Source organism: Microtus pennsylvanicus, chromosome 1 (genome assembly GCF_037038515.1).
Source record: "Microtus pennsylvanicus isolate mMicPen1 chromosome 1, mMicPen1.hap1, whole genome shotgun sequence".
Taxonomy (NCBI): Eukaryota; Metazoa; Chordata; class Mammalia; order Rodentia; family Cricetidae; genus Microtus; species Microtus pennsylvanicus.
The window spans coordinates 140,252,108-140,273,884 of record NC_134579.1 but is presented as its reverse complement, the minus strand read 5'-3'; the positions used below and the strand labels follow the sequence as shown (position 1 = coordinate 140,273,884).

The 21,777-nt window shown below is 49.7% G+C and overlaps 1 protein-coding gene across 1 annotated transcript; it reads left to right on the top strand.

The window, feature by feature from the left end:
• Positions 1-968: 968 nt before the first annotated feature.
• Lypd5 (LY6/PLAUR domain containing 5) lies at positions 969-7,460 on the top strand. The gene is made up of 5 exons (XM_075989536.1): positions 969-1,096; positions 3,955-4,083; positions 4,906-5,082; positions 5,451-5,597; positions 5,959-7,460. Exons 1-5 carry the CDS (start codon positions 1,039-1,041, stop codon positions 6,216-6,218), a joined length of 771 nt encoding a protein of 256 aa, XP_075845651.1. The 5' UTR covers positions 969-1,038; the 3' UTR covers positions 6,219-7,460.
• Positions 7,461-21,777: the final 14,317 nt, after the last annotated feature.

Below are 21,777 nucleotides of genomic sequence, written 5' to 3'. Positions count from 1 at the left end.
TTATATTTATATATATATATATATATATATATATATAGAGAGAGAGAGAGAGAGAGAGAGAGAGAGGGGGGGGGGCTTCTCCATGTAACATGTCCTAGAACTCAATTTGTAGACCAGGCTGGTCTCAAACTCACAGAGATCTGTCTGCCTCTGCCTCCCGAGTGCTGGGATAAAGGCGTACCCCCGCCACTGCCTAGCTTCTTTATTATTTCTTTAAGACAAGGCCTCCTGTATCCCAGACTGACCTTGGGGCCATCATGTCCAGTTTTATGCAGTGCTGGGGCTGGAACCTGGGACTTCCTGGATGCTAAGCAAATGCTCTACCAAGTGAGCCACAGCCCTAACCTGTCATTCTGCATCTTGTGTGTGATCATTTTTATTTCTTTCCCTCTGTTGATGCTCATTCATTCATTCATCCACACATTCATTCATTCATTGTCCCAAACATCCCTAGAGGCTGCAGAGACATCTCCAGTCCAATGGAAAAGATAAGCAGTGGCCTGTCCTGTGGAATCAGAACTGGCAGCAGGAGGGTAGCAGGGAGATGCTGGAGAGGCGGTACTGTCAGGAGTTAGGGTCAGAGAAGCCTCGAGGAAAGAGGATGGCTGGGTGTCTCGCCTGGAGATTCTATCCTGGCGTTCCAAGCCTGTGTCTGTGTGGGTGTTTAGGGGTAGAGTGGAGAGGAGTGGGGACAGAGCAGGAATCCAGGGACCAACTGCACACCAGCACAGAATGCAGAGAGGATACAAACAGACTGGCAAAATACACATCACGCCCAAAATCCAGGTTCCAGTCCCCTAATATCTTCCTCAGCACCCAGGAGCCCGAGTCCCCACCCCTTATTCCAGCAGCCCCACCATGATTACCTAGAAGGAGGCAGCCCACGTGAGGAGGGCGGAAGGGCGGGGTGGAGGAATCTGGAATCCTGGCCAGGCTGGTAGCCAGGATGCCTGGGGATCTTCAGGGAAAACCAGCCCGACAGCAAGTCAGAGTGGCAGGAGCTGTCCTCGGTGTCGCATCTCAGCACCGCAGGCTGCCATGGAGATCCCCAGGACCTTCCTGCTCGGCCTCCTCGGAATCGGGCTCTACCTGACAGGTACCCACCTGCGCTGAGTCCAGTGGGAAGAAGGGTCTGAGAGAGGAGGCTGGGCCTGGACCCCTGGGTCTGAGGGAGGAGGGAGAAGAGCTGTGCCTGAACCCCTGGGTCTGAAGGAGGAGGGCTGGGACCTGGACCCCTGGGGCTGAGGGAGGAGGGTTGGGACTTGGACCCCTGGATCTGAGGGAGGAGGCTGGGTCTGGACCCCTGGGTCTGAGGAGGAGGGAGAAGGGCTGGGCCTGAACCCCTGGGTCTGAGGGAGGAGGGCTGGGACCTGGACCCCTGGGGCTGAGGGAGGAGTCTGGGACTTGGACCTCTGGGTCTGAGGGAGGAGGGCTGACCCAGGAGACCTGGGTCTGAGAGAGGAGGTCTGGGCCTGGACCCCTGGGTCTGAGGGAGGAGGTCTGGGCCTGGACCCCTGGGTCTGAGGGAGGAGGGCTGGGACCTGAACCCCTGGGTCTGAGGGAGGAGGGCTGGGACTTGGACCTCTGGGACTGGGAGAGGAGGGCTAAAGGCTTGTTCTCACAAATCTCAGAATGGTGGAGACCATGTGTGCACCCCTTCTCACCCCTCTGCACCCTCACATTGTCATCTCCTCTACATGGGTCTTCCTTCTCCCTGCCACCCTCCCATTGAGGGAATTTCTGTGGAGCAATCAGGGCTCTCCCTGGAGCTGGCAAGGACCTTAGCTCTTTTGTGGACCCTCTTCTCCTATAGGGATGTACTCACTTGATCAGGGATGGGTCATGAGGGGAGAATTAGATATTGAGCAAACCTCGCGTGAGTCTTAATTTGTGTGCATTTGCTCACCATGGGACACAGTTTGGTTCTGGATGTGTCCCTGTGTTAGCACCTGCTTGTGCTTCTCTTTACCAGATTTCAACATCTGAGTAGCAGAGTGCGTGCGTGTGTGTGTGTGTGTGTGTGTGTGTGTGTGTGTGTGTGTGTGCGCGCGCGGCGCGCGCAGGTGATTGCACTGTGTGGCTGGCAAAATGGCTCAGTAGATAAAGGTGCTTTCCACCAAGTCTGACAATTGAGTTTGGTCCCTCGAACCCAGGGTGTAAAAAGAGAACTGACTCTTAAAACTCGTCCTCTGCCCTCCACACATGCACGGGGTGGGGTAACTCATGCTCCCCTCCACAACACTGTAAACAAAATGCAATAGAAAAATCTTGAGACAGATTCTCACTGTCTCATTGTAGACCAGACTGACCTCAAACTTATAGAAATCCACCTGTCTCTGCCTCCTGAGTGCTGGGATTAAAGACATGTGCCACCATGCTCAGCAATAATTTTAAAATTTCAAATATTTTACATGGTGTAGCAGGGCTATAATCCCAGTGTTTGGCCAGCCTCAACAGAATTGTGAGTTCTGGGCCAGCCTACATGAGATTGTCTCAAAACAAGAACAACAACAAAAATTCTTTGAGGGCCAGTTCTTCTCCTTCACTTTCTCTGAAAAAAAGAAAAAAAAAGAAAAAAGATGGGTATGTAATTTTGCACCCACATGTCCACTGTCCCTATGCTATTTCCGTGGCTTACATATCCATATCTGTGTGTGTTTGGATATTAGGATGTGTAACTCTCTGCATATTTGTTTGCATGTTTCTAAATATCCTGTGTCTATATATGATTTGAAACCACTTTGATGGGTCATTTCTTTTCCTTACTCTTTTTGTCGTGTGTATGTGTATAGTATGTGCGTGCCCGTGTGTGGAGGCCTGAGGTTGGTACCCGGCATCTTCCTCCATCACTCTTTGCCAAGTCATGAGCCCTGACCCCCCGCTGATTGATCGAGTCCAGCTGGCTCGTTCGTTCTGGGGATCAAAACCCCCGCTGATTGAGTCCAGCTGGCTCGTTCGTTCTGGGGACCGCTTCTCTGCTCCCTCACACCAGGGTGATGGGTGGGCTGCCACACCTGGGGTCTAACCCTGGCGCTCACACTTGAGGACAAGCTTTACACCCCCACCTGACACAAGTCAGATTCCCAACCAATGATGTCCTTCTTTCCTTCCTTCCTTCCCTTCTTTCTGTTTGTTTCTCTGTGTACCCCTGGCTGTCCTGGAACCCACTCTATAGACCAGGCTGCTCTCAGACTCAGAGATTCACCTGCTTCAGCTTCCTGAATGCTGGGATTAAAGGCCTGTGCCTCCACCGCCTGGTAGATGGTGTCATTTCTAACTACATAATTGTGCTCTTTTTTTATGCATGTGATTTTTCTCTCCCAAGATGTTCAGCCTTCTTTTAAAATAAATGTCAGCTTTGTGGGAAGGGGGCAGAAGACAACCTGCAGGAGTTGCACTGGATGCTCTCCTTCCATCATGTGGGTCGCTTTCACCTGCAGAGCCTTCTCAACAGCCCCTCTCTCAGCTTCTGGGTCCCCTAGTCCTCTATCATTATGACACATGCAAAATATGCAGACATCAGAGCCTGTGAGTGAGTGGCTCCCCCTCTAAGTGGCTTTGTTGGGTCTAAGGGTGTCGTATCTATCCTTGTGGGATCTTGGGGAACATGGGCTGCAACCAGGCTGTTCTGCACACATTATTCAATAGGAGGCTTGCACAGACCCGTGTCAGCACTTAGGCCAGAGTTCACTTGTGTTGCTGGCTGTGTCTATGTGAGACTGCATTCTTTCTACCTGCACGATTTGGGGGTGTCTGTTGGGAGATGAGCAGAGCAGGAGGAAATTGCCTCAGCCCCTTATGCAAATGACTGAGGTCTTTGAGGACCATGGTGGCACTTGGTGATGACACTACTTTCTCATGGTGACACGAGACACAGCAGCTGGTGTGTATCTGGAACCCTCGGTCCTGTGACAGATTCCCGCCATCTGCTAACACTCCCCATCCCTCTCCTAGGCTCCCAGGCCCTACAGTGCTACAGCTTCGAGCACACCTACTTCGGACCCTTCGACCTCAGTGCCATGACATTCCCCAGTGTCTCCTGTCCTCAGGGGTGCTCTGAGGCGATGCTGTTGCTGGATACTGGTGAGGACCTGAGGGCAGCAAAAGAGGGGTGAAAGAAGGGAGGGAGAAGAGAGAGGAAGAGAAAGGGGAGGAGAAGGGATGGGGGGGCGAGAAAGGGATGGCTGGGCATGGTGGTCCACGCCTGAGATCATGGCACTCAGGAGGTAGATGCAGGAGCTCTGTGTTTTTGTGGCCAGCCTGGGCTACATGGCAAGACCTAGTCAGAGGGAAAGAGAGAAACTGGCATGGTGGCACAAATCCAAGCACTTGCAATCCTTGGAAGGCAGGAGGATCACAAGTTCAAGGTCATTCTTGGCTAAGTAGCAAACCTTAGGCCAGGGGTTTTCTAAAACCCTGTCTCAGAAAAACAAAGAGACCAAACAGCACTGGTAAGACAACTCGGTGGCTAAGAGCATTGGCTGTTCCTCTAGGTGATCCAGGTTTGGTTCCTAGCACTTAGATGTGGCTCACACCCACTGTGACTCTAGTTCCAGGTGATCTAACGCCCTCTTCTGGCCTCTGTGAACACTGCATTGTGCTACATATAAACTAAAATTAATAAAAATCTTTAAAAACAACAGAGAGACTGAGAGAACTGAGGGAAGAAGGAGGGGAGGGGAGAAGAGAGAGGGGGAAGAAAGGGAGAGGGTAAATGAGGAACATGAAATGAAGAAGGGCAGAGATGATGGAAACATGAAATGGACACTGGGCAGAAAGAAAAGTAAAAGTAAAACAAAACAAGATAGCAGAAGGCAGAATGGAAGGAGGGAGGAGGCAAAACTAAGAGAAGGAGACAAGCAGGAGGGAGAATTCACTCCAGGCCTGATGCTCTGCTCGCCCCAGGGTACCGCTCCCTGGTGACAATCGTCCGGAAGGGATGCTGGACCGGCCCCACCACTGGCCCCATGCAGTCCAACCAGGACGCGCTGCCGCCCGACTACGCGGTGGTCCGTGGATGCGCAACGGACTTCTGCAACACCCAACTCAAGAACCATGACACCCTCCCCAACCTGAGTCAAGGTGTGCGGGAGGGGGGGTTGGAAGGAGGTTGGGGGGGTTGGAGAGGGGAAGGCGAGACTAAGGAGACAGGGCGGGGCTGGAGGGACGGGGAGGGACTGGAGATATGTAGGTGGGGTGGGAGAGATGGGGACGGAACTGGAGAGGTCGGAGGTGGGGCTGGAGAGAGGTCGGGGCGGGGCTAGAGAGGTGGGGCTGGGGCTGAAGAGGTGGGGGCGGACTGGAGTGGCTAGAGGCTTCCGTTGAGTGCTGCTAAGGTTGTGGGATGCCAGGTTCCACTTTGGCATGAGCAGATGCAGCAAGCAGCCAGCACTGCAGCCCGGAGCGACCTATCTAACTACAGGTCTAACGTATCTACTGTTTTCTACAAGCACCTGACCCACCGACGCTCAGTGGCACAGAATGCTATGCCTGCTTGGGGACCCGCCCTGAAGACTGTTCCCCTGAGAGGTCCCGACGGGTCCAGTGCCACCAGGACCAGAGCGTCTGTTTCCAGGGCAATGGCCGGATGAATATTGGTGAGGGCCTGGAACGGTGGGATGGCCTAGGATAGACATGCGGGGGCACTGAAGATCTGAAGGCAGAGACACCAGGGAGGTATAGTTCTCTGTGGCCTTGGTCTGAGGGAGGAGGTCTGGCTCTTGTCTGAAGTAGGCAGGGCTCTGATCTAAGGAAAAGGTCTATAGACTGAGGTAGGAGGTCTGTTGTGCTGTGAAGGAGATATGGCTCTGGTATGAGGAAGGAGGCTTGTCTGCACTCTGAGAGATGTGGCTCTGGTCTACAGAAAGACCTAACAAGACGCAGGCCTGCCCCTGCCTGCTAAGGCAGAGCTCACGGGAGACCCTCCGGTGGCCTGACCCCTCCTCCCTGTCCATCCAGGCAACTTCTCAGTGCCCGTGTACATCCGAACCTGCCACCGGCCTTCCTGCACCACCATGGGCACCACCAGCCCCTGGACATCCATCGACCTGCAGGGCTACTGCTGCGAGGGCCACCTCTGCAACAGGGACTCGGTGACACAGACCATCCCCGGCGTCGCGTCCCCAGCCCCTCCCCAGGCTCCCAGAATCCTGATCTTGCTGTTTGTTGCTCCACTACTGGCCATCACTCTGGGGGGGTCCCTTAGGCTCCCCGCATAGAAAGCACCTCCAGAATCGCTTTGCTTCTCACCACTCCAGCCCCTAGTGTGGGTTCCCTTAAAAATGACATCAAAAAAAGAACCTCACTCCTCCCGTCTCCAGTCACAGACTTCCCTCCCTCTCTCCATCCTTCCTTATGACACTGCCCCCACCTCCTGAAGTCCCATTTATCTGGGAGCTAATCAGAGCATTGAGTGAGGCCCCTCAAAATCTAACCTGGCTTCAACGCATGGTTCTTTTGTGACACCTCACAGCCAAATCATGCCACTCACCTTAAAAACACATTTCTCACAAGGGTGGTGGTAACCCCAGCACCCAAGAGACTGAGGCAAGAGGATCACTGCTTTAAGGCCAAGCTGGACTACACTACAAGTTTAGGTCCAGCCTTGATCTACACTGTGAGACCCTGGCAGGCGGTGGTGGGCACACATCTTTAATCCCAGCACTCGGAGGCAGATGCAGGTGGATCTTTGAGTTTGAGGTCAACCTTGTCTACATAGTGAGTTCCAGGAGAGTCAAGACTACATAGTGAGACCCTGTTTCAAAAGAAAGAAAGAGAAAAGGGGGAAGGGAGGGAGGTAGAGAGACACCTACTTTTCATTATCTCTGAAACAGAATTGACACCCTTACTATAATCCAGCAGTCCCACTCTCGGGTCCACCATCCCAACAGAAACTGGTCCACATGGCCACAAACTGCAAACAACACAAATAAATACCAACAGCCAAATGAGGAGGCCATGACCTTCCTCTGAAAGGACGGCTGGCTGCCCAGCGATGGAAATGACGGTGGACAGTTACCTGCAGTGGCCTTGGAAGAATCTCGCAAAGATTGCGTTGAACAAAACAGGAAAGACACACGAAAGAACAGGTTATGTGACTCCATTCAAAACAAAGTATGGACGTTGGTTAAGAAAATAACAGTGTGCGCAATCAGAAGCCAGAAGAGTGGTTATCTTTGGGGACAAGTGAGCAGAAGAGGAACATGAGGTGTCTGGAGGTCTAGACACTGAGGTACAGGCTCTGAGGACTCTCTGGTTCTGCTTTGCTCTTTTCACTGAACCTCCTGCTGGTGTTTTGGGAAAAGGGCTCATGTAGCCCAGGCTGGTCCCAAACTCATTGTGTAGCCTAGGATGACCCTGAATTCCTGATCCTCCCACCTGGATCTGCCAGACGCCAGGATGACAGAGTCACGCTGTCACACCTGTCTTTTCTCCTCTCCCCACATGTATATTATTTGCAATAAAAGGTTTTTAAAAATGAAGAATTTTTCTTTTTGGGAAAGGGCCAGAGGGGGATGCAGAGGGAACAACCAAGCCCACCCCTTTCTTAAAATTGTCTATTTAGGGACAAGTAACTGAGCAGAGGGGAGAGTTCAAGTCCTGCCTTCTCACGTCAACTGTTGCATTTTAAGCGACGCATTAAATGGCAGGGTTGAGTCAGATGAGGTGCCAGGAACCCATAGCCCCAGTCACTGGGGATCTTGAATTCAAGGCCAGCATGAGTAATTTAGTGGGACCCTGCTTCAAATTTTAAAGATAAACTGGGCAGTAGTGGCACACGCCTTTAACCCCAGCACTTGGGAAGCAGAAGCAGGCGGATCTCTGTGAGTTCCAGGCCAGCCTGGTCTACAGAGTGAGTTTCAGGCCATCCAGGGCAATACAGAGAAGAGTGACTTGGGGAGAAAAGGATCTCTTTCATCTTGCAGCCATCTCATCAGCCAGGGAACCATCCATCACAGTGGAGAAGCCACAGTGACAGGATGGGGAGGTGGCCGGTCACTTAGTGCCCATAGTCAGGAACCAGAGCAGTGGATTCTGGTGCTCGGCTCACTTCCTCCCTTCTGCTCTGTGTGGACTGTGTCACCTGCAGTTAGAGTAGGCCTTCTCAGCTGGGGGGTGGTGCACACCTTTAATTCCAGCACTTGGGAGGCAGGGGCAGGTGGATCTACAAAGCAAGTTCCAGAACAGCCAGAAGTGTCCCATAGAGAAACCCCGTCTTGAAAAACAACAACCACATAATAGTAGGCCTTCTCATCTCTATTAACTCAACATGGAACCTCCCTCACAGATGTTCCCAGAAGTTTGTCTCCTAGGTGACACTAGTTCCTGTCAGGTTGACAGCCATGGCATTGGAGGTGACTGTGGTGAGGAAGCAGCCACAGCCAGATCCTAAGGGACAAATCGGAGTTTGCCAGGAGGGTGCAGTGGGAAGCAGTCCAGGCAAAGGGATCGGCCTATGATGAGGACTCGTGAAGCACTCACTGGGTGGCAAGAACACAGGGCAGAGGCAGGAATAAGAAACCAAGGGGCAGGAAGAGGCATCTGGCAGTCATTTGGAACCTGTTCTTCTGGGGTGGTGCATCCCCGGCCCCAGCAATTAGTCAGAGTCAGCCTGCCCTCCTGATCTGGAAAGATACAGTCACAAACCTGGAGGTTCATGGTTGATGAAATTGGGGTGTGAGTCAGATATGGGAAAGGGGCACAACCCTTATCCCAGCTCTCCAGAGGTGAAAGAAGGGGATAAAGAATTCACAGTCTACCTTGAGCTACATCCTCTGATACACAATGTCTAGCCTGAGCTACATCCTCTGATACATTATGTCTAGCCTGAGCTATATCCTCTGATACACAATGTCTAGCCTGAGCTACATCCTCTGATACACAGTGTCTACCCTGAGCTGCATCCTCTGATACACAGTGTCTACCCTGAGCTACATCCTCTGATACACAATGTCTAGCCTGAGCTACATCCTCTGATACATTATGTCTAGCCTGAGCTACATCCTCTGATACACAGTGTCTACCCTGAGCTACATCCTCTGATACACAATGTCTAGCCTGAGCTACATCCTCTGATACAGAATGTCTAGCCTAAGCTCCATAAGACCCTGTATCAAAAATAAACAAGCAAGAAATAAGCAAAGGGAGTATGATCCAGTAAGGGAAGTTCAGAAAGGAGCCTGAGAGGACAGTTTGGATGGTCATGGACGTCTGAGAAGAAGCCTATGTGACAAAGCAGTAAGAGAGGCTTTAGGACTACTTGCACAGGGTTGGGACAGGGCCAGAAAGTGAGTAAAGGTGTTTGCACAAAAGTCTGTCAAGCTGAGTTTGATCCCTGGATCCCACATGGTGGAAGGAGAGAACAGACTCCCCAAAGTTGTCCTCTGATCCCCACATTCATGCCATGTCACAAACACACATGCACACACCTACACAACAAAAATAAATAAAATGTAGAAGATGGATTTAGAAATTTGGGATGTATCAGTATATGGAGGTGAGGAAGATTAGCAAGGAAAAAGTGGCTTGGCTCTGAATGGCCTAGAAATATCGTACACCAACAGCAAGCCTTCTCAGTTTCCTCCTACAACCATTTGGGAGCATGGAAGGATCTAGAGGCAGAGAGCTGCATGATGAAAGCCAAGATATAAGACCAGACCAGAGGCAGGGGCAGAGGAAGGAGGCCAGCAAAGATGACTCTCTTCCAAGTCTCCAAGGTCAAGGGTTGCTTAATGTTGAAGGCCAGAGGGAGAAGAAAAGACGGGGATGGGGGTAGTATGTGAGGGCTATGGGAGTCAGTCACCCTTTGCTTGAACACAGCATTCCCTGTGGAGGTGGGGAGGATGGGCATGATGCTAACGGGCCTGCATGGGGTCCTGCAGAAAGGCTGCACCCTCTCGAAGTAGAGAGACCAAGAGATCCACTACATGTTCTTATTCCAAAGTGGACCTTTGTGTCTTTTTAAAAAATGGTGATGGTGCGCACTTTTCATCCCAGCACTTAGGAGGCAAAGGCAGGTGGATCTCTGTGAGTTCCAGGACAGCCTGGTCTACAGAATTAGTTCCAGTACAGCCAGGGCAACATAGAGAAACCCTGCCTTGAAAAGAAAATGTGTATTGTACATTTAAGTAAAAAAATAATTACATCATTTCCTGCCCTCCCTCTAGTCCCACCTACACTGTTGTGCACACATATAGATGAACAAATGTATAATTACAACCTGCCAAACTCCTTCAGTACTGCTGTGCACGTGTTTCCAGGGCTGACTGCTTGGTGTTGAGTAACCAGTCAGGGGATCGTCCCTGGGAAGGCTAAGTCTCCCTCCTGAGCAGATATAGCTCCAGGGGCTCTTCATCTGGGGGTGGGGACCACATTAGGAGCTCAATTGCTGTTGGAAGTGTTTAGGTCTAATTTAGACAGCCATGCCATTGAGCTTTGTACCCCCTTTGAGACGAGGTCTCATGTAGCCCAGGCTGACCTCAAACTCAACGTCAAGTTTGAGTCTAAGGATATGTATGGATCAAGATCCCACCCAAAGGACACCATGAACACCCCCAAAAATTACTTCACCCAATAAAAAGCAGGAAGCAGTTTGGAGAGAACTACACCAAAATTCCCTAAATGAGTGTTTCAAATGCCACATTTTCCCTGTGGAGGTTGGTTAAAGAGTCTATGTGTACTGAAGATTGTGGGGTCAAGGAAAAGCTTAAGGAAGCCATTAGGATACCGGAGAATGTCCAAGATAGAGAATCATGCAAAGGAGGTCCAGAAGGGAGCTGAAGGAGCCTGCGAGGCCCGGATCTCAGATAGTAGTGATTCCGAGTCATCTCTCGGGACTGGGCCTCTCTTGCCTCGCTCCAGGAGAAAGAATTCTTTTACAAAGCAACTGCCCCTCTGCCTAGTGAGAGGGAAGTAGAAGAGTTGAGGAGACAATTAGTAGAACTTAAGTCCAGAAATATCCAGGCGTTCCCTGTTAGGAAACTGCGGATCCTCAAGCGATAGGCAGAGGCTACATCAATAGTTTCAATTAAGGATGTAAGACAGCTTAAAGAGGCCATAACTGCTTATGGGCCACGTGCTCCCTTTACCGCTGCCTTGGTGGAACCCTACATGGATCAAAATCTGACTCCTAGTAATTGGATGCAGCTTTTTAGAGTGAAGTGGGGGTCAGGAGAATGAAAGCCCCATTTGGAATCCTGATCATCAGCCATGGCCAACAGGTACAATGGGCCCCAGTCAGGAGTCCACTGGTGCTGATACCGGTGGGCCTGGATAGCCCCACATGGTCATACTTCCCTTCCACTGACTGGGCTGTGGGACAGCCAGCCATTCCCATTCATTGGGAACGCAATAATGTTACCAGTATATGGAACCTATCTGGCAGTCTGTGTTTTCAGAAAGCAAGTAGTTTATCTCCGCTGAATGTTCTCTCCCCTTGTGTTATTATTAGCAATGCCTCTGTAGCTCTGTGCCCTTAAATTCCACCAATGCTTCTGCTATTGGTCTTTGTAATGTATGGATCCATTACATTATACTCACAAGGCCACCTCTTGTGTGGCTCCAACCACTAAATGTTGGCCCAAACCTACAGTTTATAAATTTGTAGTACCCCCACCTTGGTCAGAGCACATTACCAATACTCCTTATACTTTGAATAATTCATTATGGTGGTGTGGACCGTGACCACCTTACAAGAATGCTAGCAAGGATTCTTAGGAGTTTCATTTCTGAATTCCAGCCCAATATGGTCTAGTGCCTACCTTCATGGAATGGTACCTCTGTGGACCTCATGCCTGTCTAAATTTTGGGCCCTTGTCTGTGCAGGATTCTGCCTTGTTTAATGGCACAGTAAAATGGAATGCCACAAATATCTTTGAAGATATCTTACAGTTAAACCAGAGCCAAAATAAGACTTTTCATGCAGCTGTCTGTATGTCAGGGCCATTTTTTTCTTCTAAGAATACCTTGAATGATTCTGCCCTTAACTGCTCTCAAGTTTCATGTCATTTAAGCAGCTGTTGGGTGAATGCGATGATTGCCACTGTGGTCCAGGTTCCAGGCTTGGTACCTATCCCAGTGAATCAGCTGGTGCTGAGCCACCCCTGCTGAGACTTCAGGGTCACCGAGGCTGTAGTGGCTGCTATTGTCACCGCTGCGGCCTCTGCCATGGTAGCCAGAATTGCTATCAGCCAGACTGCTGCTGTGGTCCAGGTTCCAGGCTTGTACCTATCCCAGTGAATCAGCTGGTGCTGAGCCACCCCTGCCGAGACTTCAGGATCACCACCGTAGCCTCTGCTGCAGCAGCTGGAATTGCCATCAGCCAGACGGCTGCTGGGCTAGCACTGTTGATCCCTAGCTGGACAAGTTGCCACTGCCTTAGAGACCCAAAATTCCCTTAATGAGCATGTTCTCCAGGGCATTTTCCAACTTAACCTACAGACCACCCCTTTACAAGGGCAGCTAAGTTTCTTATGGGATTTACATTTTGTTAGTTGCTCCCCTCCCTTCCATCAATATCTGTGCCACACCCATGCCAGTCAAGAACCTTAGGGCTACTGTCAGCAGGGTGAATTCCTCCCACTTCCACAAATTCTTTTTTTTTAATATTTATTTGTTTATTATGTATACAACATTCTGCCTCGATGTATGCCCGCACGCCAGAGCAGGGCGCCAGATCTCAGCACAGATGGTCGTGAGCCACCATGTGGTTGCTGGGAATTGAACTCAGGACCTCTGGAAGAGCAGCCAGTACTCTTAACCTCTGAGCCATCTCTCCAGCCCCCTTCCACGGATTCTTTAACTCAGGGCTTTCTTTATGGACTAGGCTTGCTGAAAAGCTGGTCTGAGACTGTTGCCCTAGGAACTCTTGTTAGCTGGAGGGTTTCTATTGCTCTGCCTCTATAACAGGTGTCAGCTGCAGCAGCAGCGGCGGCGGTGGCGGCAGCGGCAGCAGCGATGTAGTTATGCGACGAATGCTTGCCCCAGTAAGTGGGCTTCCTCTGGGTGTAGTGTGAGTCCACACGCTATGGGAAGGCCAGTGAGCCATAGACAGGTGAGACAGGAGCCTGTCACATCCACCTAAGACAAAGACCTTGAGTGCTGAAACAAGTGTTTTTGATGATGGGTAAGATGTGAATTTGTGCTTCTGCTACCTAAGACAGGCCTGGTCTAATTATATAGAAAAGAGGGAGGTGTTGGGGACTGCAGATCCTCAGACCCTGAATTTTCTATGGTCCCTTGCCTGCCAGAGTAAACAACTTGTTTTTCTATGCTTTCAGCTGCTCTGAGCATGAGACCCTCATGAGTTCCTGATAATAAGGAAGTAGTTTCTGTGGGCTTGCAACTGAAAAAAATCCCCAGAGCTAGGGCATGTCAATTACTCAAGAAGAACACTATATAAGCTGCCCTGGAACACAATATAATTGGCATTCTTGTGTCAAGAGTGACCCATGTGTCTTTGCATGTTTTTTAATCCCCAGACCCTTGCCCAGTTGCGGTTCCAGGTGGTGCAGGTACCAAAGGTGGCAAGTGCCTTTACCTGCAGAAATATGTCACCCACTCTAGGACACATATCTTTAAAATGAATTAATTGAGGGCCAGAGTGATAGTTCAGTTGGTAAAGTATTTTCTTTGCAAGCACAAGGACCTGAAGTACTTATGCAAGAAGAAGAGGAGAAAGAGGAAAAGAAAAAGAGGAGAAAGAGGAGAAGAAGAGAAGTTGGATAAAGAGGAGAAGAAAGAGGAGAAGGAGGAGAAGATCCTGGGGGCTCAATGGCTAGACAGACTAGCTTACTTGGTAAGTGCATGGGCAGTACAAGTCTCAAAAAGTAAAAGTTAGGTTAGTGAGATGACTCTGATGTGGGATTTCCCTCTGTATTCTGTGAATACCATTGGTTAATAAAGAAACTGTCTTGGGCCTGCGCAGGGAATAGAGGTATGTGGGGAAAACTAAACTGAATGCTGGGAGAAAAAAGGAGGAGTTAGAGAGAAGCCATGTAGCCCCGCTGGAGACAGATACTGGAAACTTTACCCAGTAAGCCACAGCCACGTGATAATACACAGATTACTAGAAATGGGTTAAATTAATATAATTTAATTATAATTAATAGAAGTGTTATCCAATAAGAAGATAGAGCTAATGAGACAAGCAGTGTTTTAATTAATACAGTTTCTGTGTGATTGTTTTGGGTCTGAAATGCCAGGTGGCTGGGAAACAAACAAGTGGCCTCTTTATAACATGACTCTGTGGGTAAAAGTGACTGCCAACAAGCCTTAGGACCTACAAGAGAGAACCAACCACTACAAGGAGTCCTCTAACCTCTACATGTAAACATACACACACACAAGAAAATTAAAATAGATGGCCCCTAAGGAATAACACACACATTTGATCTTTAGCCTCCACACACATGATTATAACATACCTGCACATAGGTTAACACATGTGCCCATCTATACAAAAAAAATGAATGGATGGATGGATGAGAGGATAAAGAGTGGGAACAGTGCTCATAGACTAAATGTTAACACTAACATATTATAAAAAAAGAAACATGAGAACCCTTGGGTCTCAATGTCCTGGAGCAGGCTGGCACCAACCTTTCTGGATGCCAAGAAAGATCAGGGTAGATCAATACACATACATGCTCACACACACTCAGACTCTCTCTCTCTCTCTCTCTCTCTCTCTCTCTCTCTCTCTCTCTCTCTCTCTCTCTCTCTCTCTCTCTCTCTCTCACACACACACACACACACATGCACACACACACACACATTCACATGTGTGCATAGGACAGTTAATAGACAGTGGACCCTCTGGTGATCACAGGGGCCTGTGAAGTTCTCCCCTTCACTCATGCATCTGTCTTCCCTTCGTGACACAAGTGATTCAATGTTTGCATCTAACACAGAACCTGGTCCCTCCCGCAAGACATTCACACCCTCGCCTGTGTCACAGAAATGAAGCCCCAGAGTCAGCACCAAGGACAGAGCCACAACATCAGGACCACAGACAGCAACTCATCTGACAAGGGGTGGGGCAAACACGAGGGAAATGGAGAAATGGTATCCCCCACCCCAAGCCCCATAGGATGATGTGGAGCAGACAAGAGTAGGAGAAAAGCCGGTCAGTATCTCAGAGAAAGAACATTCGTTTGACGACCATCTGTGAAGGGCTGAGGCATTGACTCAGTGGTTAGAGTGAAGATGGACCTCATCCCCAGCAGCACATAAAGCTGGGTGTGATGGTGCACATCTGAAATACCAGCACTCAGAATGTGGAGGCAAAGGATCAAAAGTTCAAGGTCACCCTTGGTTATGAAGTAAGTTCAAAGCCAGTCTGGGACACATAAGACCCTTTCACAGAAAAAAATATTTATTGAGCATCTTTCCAGTGTACCTGACATCATTCTGTACCACTTGGATAGCAAAGCTTGCATTAACAATTAGACAAATAATGAAGGAAGTTCATGGGGGCTGGAGAGATGGCTCAGTGGTTAAGAGTACTGGCTGTTCTTCCAGAGGACCTGGGTTTGATTCCCAGCACCCACATGGCTGCTGACAACCATCCATAACTCCAGTTCCATGGGATCTGATGCCCTCTTTTGACCTCCAGGACATCAGGCACATTCATGACACAGACATAAATGTAGACAAAACACCCATACACATTGAATAAAACTAGATAATAAAAATGGAAGTGAGATCCTTTTATTGTAGCATTGACACCACGGCAATGACAAAGTGCTAGTCTGGGAAGACAGAATGATCAGAGTGGACGCTGTGTGGGCAACGTGTCCTGTTTCCTTGTGACAGAATACTTGACAGAAAGCGCCTTAGGAGGGAAAAATCAATTGTGCCTCATGAGTTGTAATGGCACAGGCCGTCATGGGGTGGAAAGCATGGTGGGAGTGTGGGGGGCTGCCTGTTCAATCCGTGGTGAGTCAATAGCAGAGAGAGAGAGAGAGAGAGAGAGAGAGAGAGAGAGAGAGAGAGAGAGAGAGAGAGAGAGATGCTGACACTCTACTGGCTTCCCCTCCCCCAATTTGTTCATTTCAGAATCCCAGAGCAGGAAGTATCACCGCCCCACACTCAGGGTGGGTCTGTACCCTTTCCAGCATGTCCTCCTTGGAAAATCCCTCACAGATGCAATGGCTGCAACGGAAATGGACCAGACAAATGGCTCAGAGGGTAAACACAAATCCTCCGAGAAGATCTGAGTACGATTCCAAGGGCTCATGAGGTGGAGGACAAAACCAGTGTCTGCAAGTCGGCCTTGGCAGTATCGAAGGCTGTGTTTGGAGAGGTGGTGAGATCTTATCAAGGAAGATACATTACTGCCTGCGTGTGGCTTAGTGGTAGAAGTCTTATCTAGCTAATATAGCATCCTGGATTCCATCTCTGGATGAGAGAGACAGAGACAGAGATTATATATCTGAGCAGAGAACCAAATACAGTATAGAAATAAGTGAATGGCACTAAGGAGATTGGAGACTGGTCCTATTCAAGAGGACAGATAAACGTCAAGGACCTAAGGTCTTTGATATTTGCCGATCAGCAAAGAGAAGCCAAGGACAGTCAACAGTGAGATGAATTTTGGCAGAAGTCGACACACAGAGACAGAAATAGGAAAAGACAGAGAATTGTAAAAGAAAAGCAGAGGCTGATCAAGGAAGACTAAGGCAAAACAGTCTTGTCCGAGAGTCTCAGCTCTTCTGGAGCCCACACTGCTCTTGCAGACGACCAGAGTTTGATTCCCTGCACCCACATGCAGTAGCTTCCAACTGCCTATAACTCCAGTTCCAGGTGATCTGGCGCCATCTTCTGGCCTCTGCTAGTACCTACACTCATGTGCACATACTACCAAAAAAACCACACACATATACACTCCGTTTTTAAAGATTATCTATCTATCTATTTATCTATCTATCTATGGTTTTTTTGAAACAGGGTTTCTCTGTGTAGCTCTGGCTGTCCTGGAACTCATTCTGTAGACCAGGCTGGCCTCAAGCTCATAGAGATCCATCTGGTCCCTGCCTCCCAAGTGCTAGGATTAAAGATGTGCACCACCATGGCCCACTATCTGTGCCAAGTTTTTTTTTCATATTGGCTAGAATCTACATGGTGAAATAACCATTATTGCTTGATATATAAAAATTAGTCCAATAGTAGAAGGCTTGAAATGTATGTAAATGAACAGAAAAGTGTAACTGCTGCTATTACAAAGAGAGTCATCTCTTTGCCAAGTTACCTGACTTATTCTGGCTCAGAGTTTCAGTGGGAACAGTCCCATCATGGTGGGAAAGACATGGAGGCTGCCTGATAGACCTGGATGGACCAGGAAGCAGAGTGTTCCTGCTGGCACCAGAGTAGTTATCAGATATTGCCTTCAAAGCCCATCCCCAGTGAACCTCTCCAGCCAGCTAGTCCACAGTCCCAGAGGTTGTCCGCAGCCTCCAAGAACAGCACTGCCAGTTGGGGGCCAAGCGTGCAAACACAGAAGCCTGTGAGACACATTTCACACAGCAACCCTATTATGTAGCAAACCACTCCAAAATGTAACACCTGAGAACAGGTTCTGTGGTTCTGAGTGTGGTCTGGACCCTCCTACTGGTTTACCCTGGGTCACATAACCAGCTGTATTCTACCATTCTGAACCTTTTGTTTAAAGTATCTGGACTCTCCTCCAACGTCCCTCTCCATGGGATGGACTTAAACTTCCTGGCAGCTTGGTGGCTTTGAGATGTGCGAGGATGGAGACAGAAGTTCCTTTTGCTCTTAGCATGCTCCAAGCTGTTTCCACAACACTGTGCATAAAAGCAAATCGAAAGTCAGCCAGATATGAGGAGGAGAACCATGCCATCTACAGCCGGGGGGCGGGGCAGCTCTGACAGTGCACACTGATGCTCTTTCTCTCCCTCCCTCCTCCTCCCCCCCTCTCTGTAGTCCGAGACAGACAGATGTGGCAGTGTACACCAGATATTGCAGTACATGTGACCTGAGGCAGAAGGATTACAACTTTAAGGAACCCTAGGAAAACCCTGGCTCAAGCACAAGGAAGAGGGGTGGGATATGATGGCACAGTACCATGTAACCTATGTGACATCTGGAGGCAGGAAGACCGGGAGTTCAGTACTATCCTGGCCTCATGAGTTCAAGGCCACCCTGTGCTAAGTAAGAACTTGTTTCCAAAACACCAGAAAATGGCCGGAGAGATCACTGGTTAAGAGCATTTACTTGGCCAAAAGGTACACACCTTTAATCTCAGCATTTGGGAGGCAGAGAGGTGGATGTCTGAGTTCAAGGCCAGCCTGGTCTACCCAGCCTTCCACTGGGTCTATACAGTGAGTTTCAGGACAGTCAGGGATATGTTGAAACCCTGTCTCAAAAATAAATGAATGAATGATGAATGGATGAATGAATGAATGAATGAATGAATGAGTAAATAGTTATAAAATTAGAAAACAGAAAGCTGGTAGAGATCGCTCCGAGGGTAAAAGCACTTGCTGTTAAGGCTGAGGGCTTAAGTTTGGCCCACGGGACCCACACAGTAGAAGGAGAGATCCGACTCCTGATCACTCAGGAGAGCTTTCCTCTGACCTACGCACACGTGATATAGAATGCATGCATGCCCGTGCACACCTGCCAATCAATCTATCAATCAATGTCTGTTTAAAATGAAGAAAATCTACTGACTTTCTGAAAACTAGTGGGGAAAGGATAACAGAAAAGGAAAGAAAGGGAGGAAGTTGAAAGCTGCAGTGTAGGAATAACAAACATGTGCCCTCGGAGACTGAGGGAGAGACAGAAGTCCAATGAGGAAGGAAAACTTGGAACTGGTCAAAAACATCAGACTGAGATGGATGGAATCCTGAGCGCTCTCTTCCGTGGCCCGAAAGTGCCTCCAGGGAAGGATTGTCTGTTTTGTTTGTGGCGACATCCCCTGCTTTTAGAACAATGTCAGTCATTCAGTAGGTGCTCAATATAGAACAAGAAATATTTTTGCTATAAATCTGCAGAGCGCCTGCAGTTCCCAAAATCACCACTAGGTGGGAGTCTTCCAAACCCTGAAGCCTCCTTAAGCCATTCTCAGAGCAGGCTTTGTGTGATGTGCCTAGGACGTTCAGGATGTCTTCCCTGGGGCATGTGCCAGTCCCAGCACATGCCCCGGGCACCAAGTGACCTTTCCGCCTGAGACACCCTTTTCCCCACTTCCCTCCAGCACCAGCTAGTTAAACAACCCTTTGTCCTTGGCCCCTTCCGGCTAGGTCCTGAGGCTCCTGGTTCTTTTCCAGGTCCGGAGAGGAGGCTGGAACAAAGGTGGGGCATCTGGGAAAGGGCCAGGGAAAAGTCCTGGGGACATTGAATCAGTTCTTCCAATCTTCCTGGATAGAACTGTGGGATCCAGCCCCCTTCCCGCCTTGTACCCAGAGCCCACCATCTCGGGGAACCAGGCCCCAGGCCTCTCCCGCGAAAATTCAGTGCTTCAAGGCCCAGCCTCCTCCCTTAGATTTAGGGTCTAGGGCCAGGGCTCTGCATCTTTCTCTTGCAGACGGCAATCCTCTCATTCTTTCTCCGAAGATCCCCATCTCCCTCTACATCCCTTTCAGAGTTTCAGTCTGAGCCCGAGGCTGAGTCACAGGAAACCTCGGGCCCTGAGTCACTCCCCTCTCAGCTCAGCCCCTCCTGGGGCGAGAGAGGCAGAAAATGACGGCTTTTTCAACTGCTCCTGGCTTCAGTGGAGAGTCTGGTGTCTGTCTGGCACGGCCGTCAGTCAGTGCTGCCCACTGGCGCGTCTCCCACAGCCATCCTTTCCAGGTATCTCTTATTTTCAGTATATTTGGAGACAAAATTTCTGTCTAATGTCTATATCTGGATTTCAGATTTTGCTTTCTCTTCACTTCTGTGTCTTCTCTATCTCTTTAATTTTGTTGTGTTTTGTTTTTCTTGCGCTAAAGATAGGTCCCACTGAGCCAAGCCCCTAGCCCCTCACTGGGGGATTCTAGGCAGGGGCTCTACCACTGAGCCACACCCCAGCCCCTCACTGGGGGATTCTAGGCAGGGGCTCTACCACTGAGCCACACTCCAGCCCCTCACTGGGGGATTTCAGGCAGGGGCTCTACCACTGATCCACACCTCAGCCCCTCACTGAGGGATTCTAGGCAGGGGCTCTTCCACTGAGCCACACTCCAGCCCCTCACTGGGGGATTCTAGGCAGGGGCTCTGCCGCTGAGCCATGCCACAGTCATTTTTTTTTTCACCTTTGCATCCAAAACCTCTGTTGAGGTGCTGTTTCTTTTTTGTATTTTTTTTTTGAGACAGGATGTTACTACACATCCCAATTAGACTCAACCACTTACTTCATCACCAGCCTCGGGCTCTAGATTACTGGAATTACGTATGTTTAATACTCTGGATCCTCTGTGATTCCTCAAGCTCTGTTCCTCTGTCACTCCCCCCCCCCCCCATGTCTGTCTCTCTGTGTACATTTCTCAGAAATCCCTGAACTGGGGCCCAGTAGCTGTGTAGCTGGAGTGGCTTGAGCTGTTCTTCTTGGCTTTGGACTTATTAGTGACCCAGTCTCTGTACATGGCTATCAGCTCCTCCGTGGGGTTAAGAGGGAAGCAGAAGTGACCTGCTCTCCACGGCTATGCCAGGGATGCAGGCTGAAGAAGGGATGGGGAAACAGGAGAGCTACAGAAAGAGCTGGAGAGACGGGATGTGGAGCTCAGAAACAGAGAGAAGGAGCCTAAAGAGAGCCGAGACAACAAACGAAGGAGGGAGGCAAAGGAAGAAAGGAGAAAGAGAATAAAACAGAGGCGACATACACGGCACACAAAGACAAAAAGGCCGAAAGAGGCATAGACGGAGAGATAAGGACAAGAGAGAAGGACACACATGAAGAGATAGAGGCTGACAGAGAAGCCGTAGGAGAGAGACACAAAGACTAGAAAGATGAGGGTATAAAGGCAGAGCTAAGGGTGTGGCTCAGTTGTAGAGCCCCTGCCTAGAATCCCCCAGTGAGGGGCCCCAGTAGAGCTCAGGGTGTGAACCCATGCTGAGCACACAGACTATCCTGAGTTCTGAACACCAAAAAAGAAAGAAAGAAAAGAAAAGAAAAACATGAAGGTTTAGAATGAGGGAGGCAGTGAGATAGGAGTTGTATGCAAGGCCCATTGATGGATCTTCCTGGAGAGGAGGAAGGGGGAAAGGGCAGGCTCCATGTAGCAAGCAGCCAGGGATGCTGAGATTGTAGCATGAGGACCGCCCGGCTTTCAGCATCTTCTCCAAGCAAACACACGTGTAGTGTCAGGGTGTGCCTGGGTGCGTCTCCTTCCTTCTCCAGCCATGTGTCACTGAGTGGGACCATGCTGTGTGCCATGGGGTGGAGCACCCCCACGGGGTGTGTTTTTGTCACTGGGCGTGTCTGTGTGTGTGTGGTTGGGAGTCTCTGGGTGTGTCTGTTGGGCTGCATTAGTGTGGTGCCAGACATGCCTATCCATGGGTATCTCATTTCCCTGTGGCTGGCGGGTTCATAGTCCTGAATGCCACAGGACACGGGGAGGCAAGGAGTTGTGTCTGAGCATTTCTCTGTGAGTGGGGACCATGTGGTGAGTCACCTCGTCACAACATCACTTTGTGTTTGGTGTCGTGTGGTTGCCATGCATGGGAGCATTTAAGGTCCCAGGACATGGTGTGTAGATTCGTGTGTCTTTTTGTCACTGTGCGTTCCCATTTGGATCTCTGTATTGCACACAGCATCCCATTCCTGTGTCACGT

Excerpts from the sequence above, each read along its gene's own strand:
- Lypd5 (XM_075989536.1), top strand. The coding sequence starts at position 1,039 with ATGGAGATCCCCAGGACCTTCCTGCTCGGCCTCCTCGGAATCGGGCTC. Across the intron at positions 4,084-4,905 it reads GATGCTGTTGCTGGATACTG|GGTACCGCTCCCTGGTGACA; the intron begins GTGAGGACCTGA and ends TGCTCGCCCCAG. Across the intron at positions 5,083-5,450 it reads CCTCCCCAACCTGAGTCAAG|CACCTGACCCACCGACGCTC; the intron begins GTGTGCGGGAGG and ends GTTTTCTACAAG.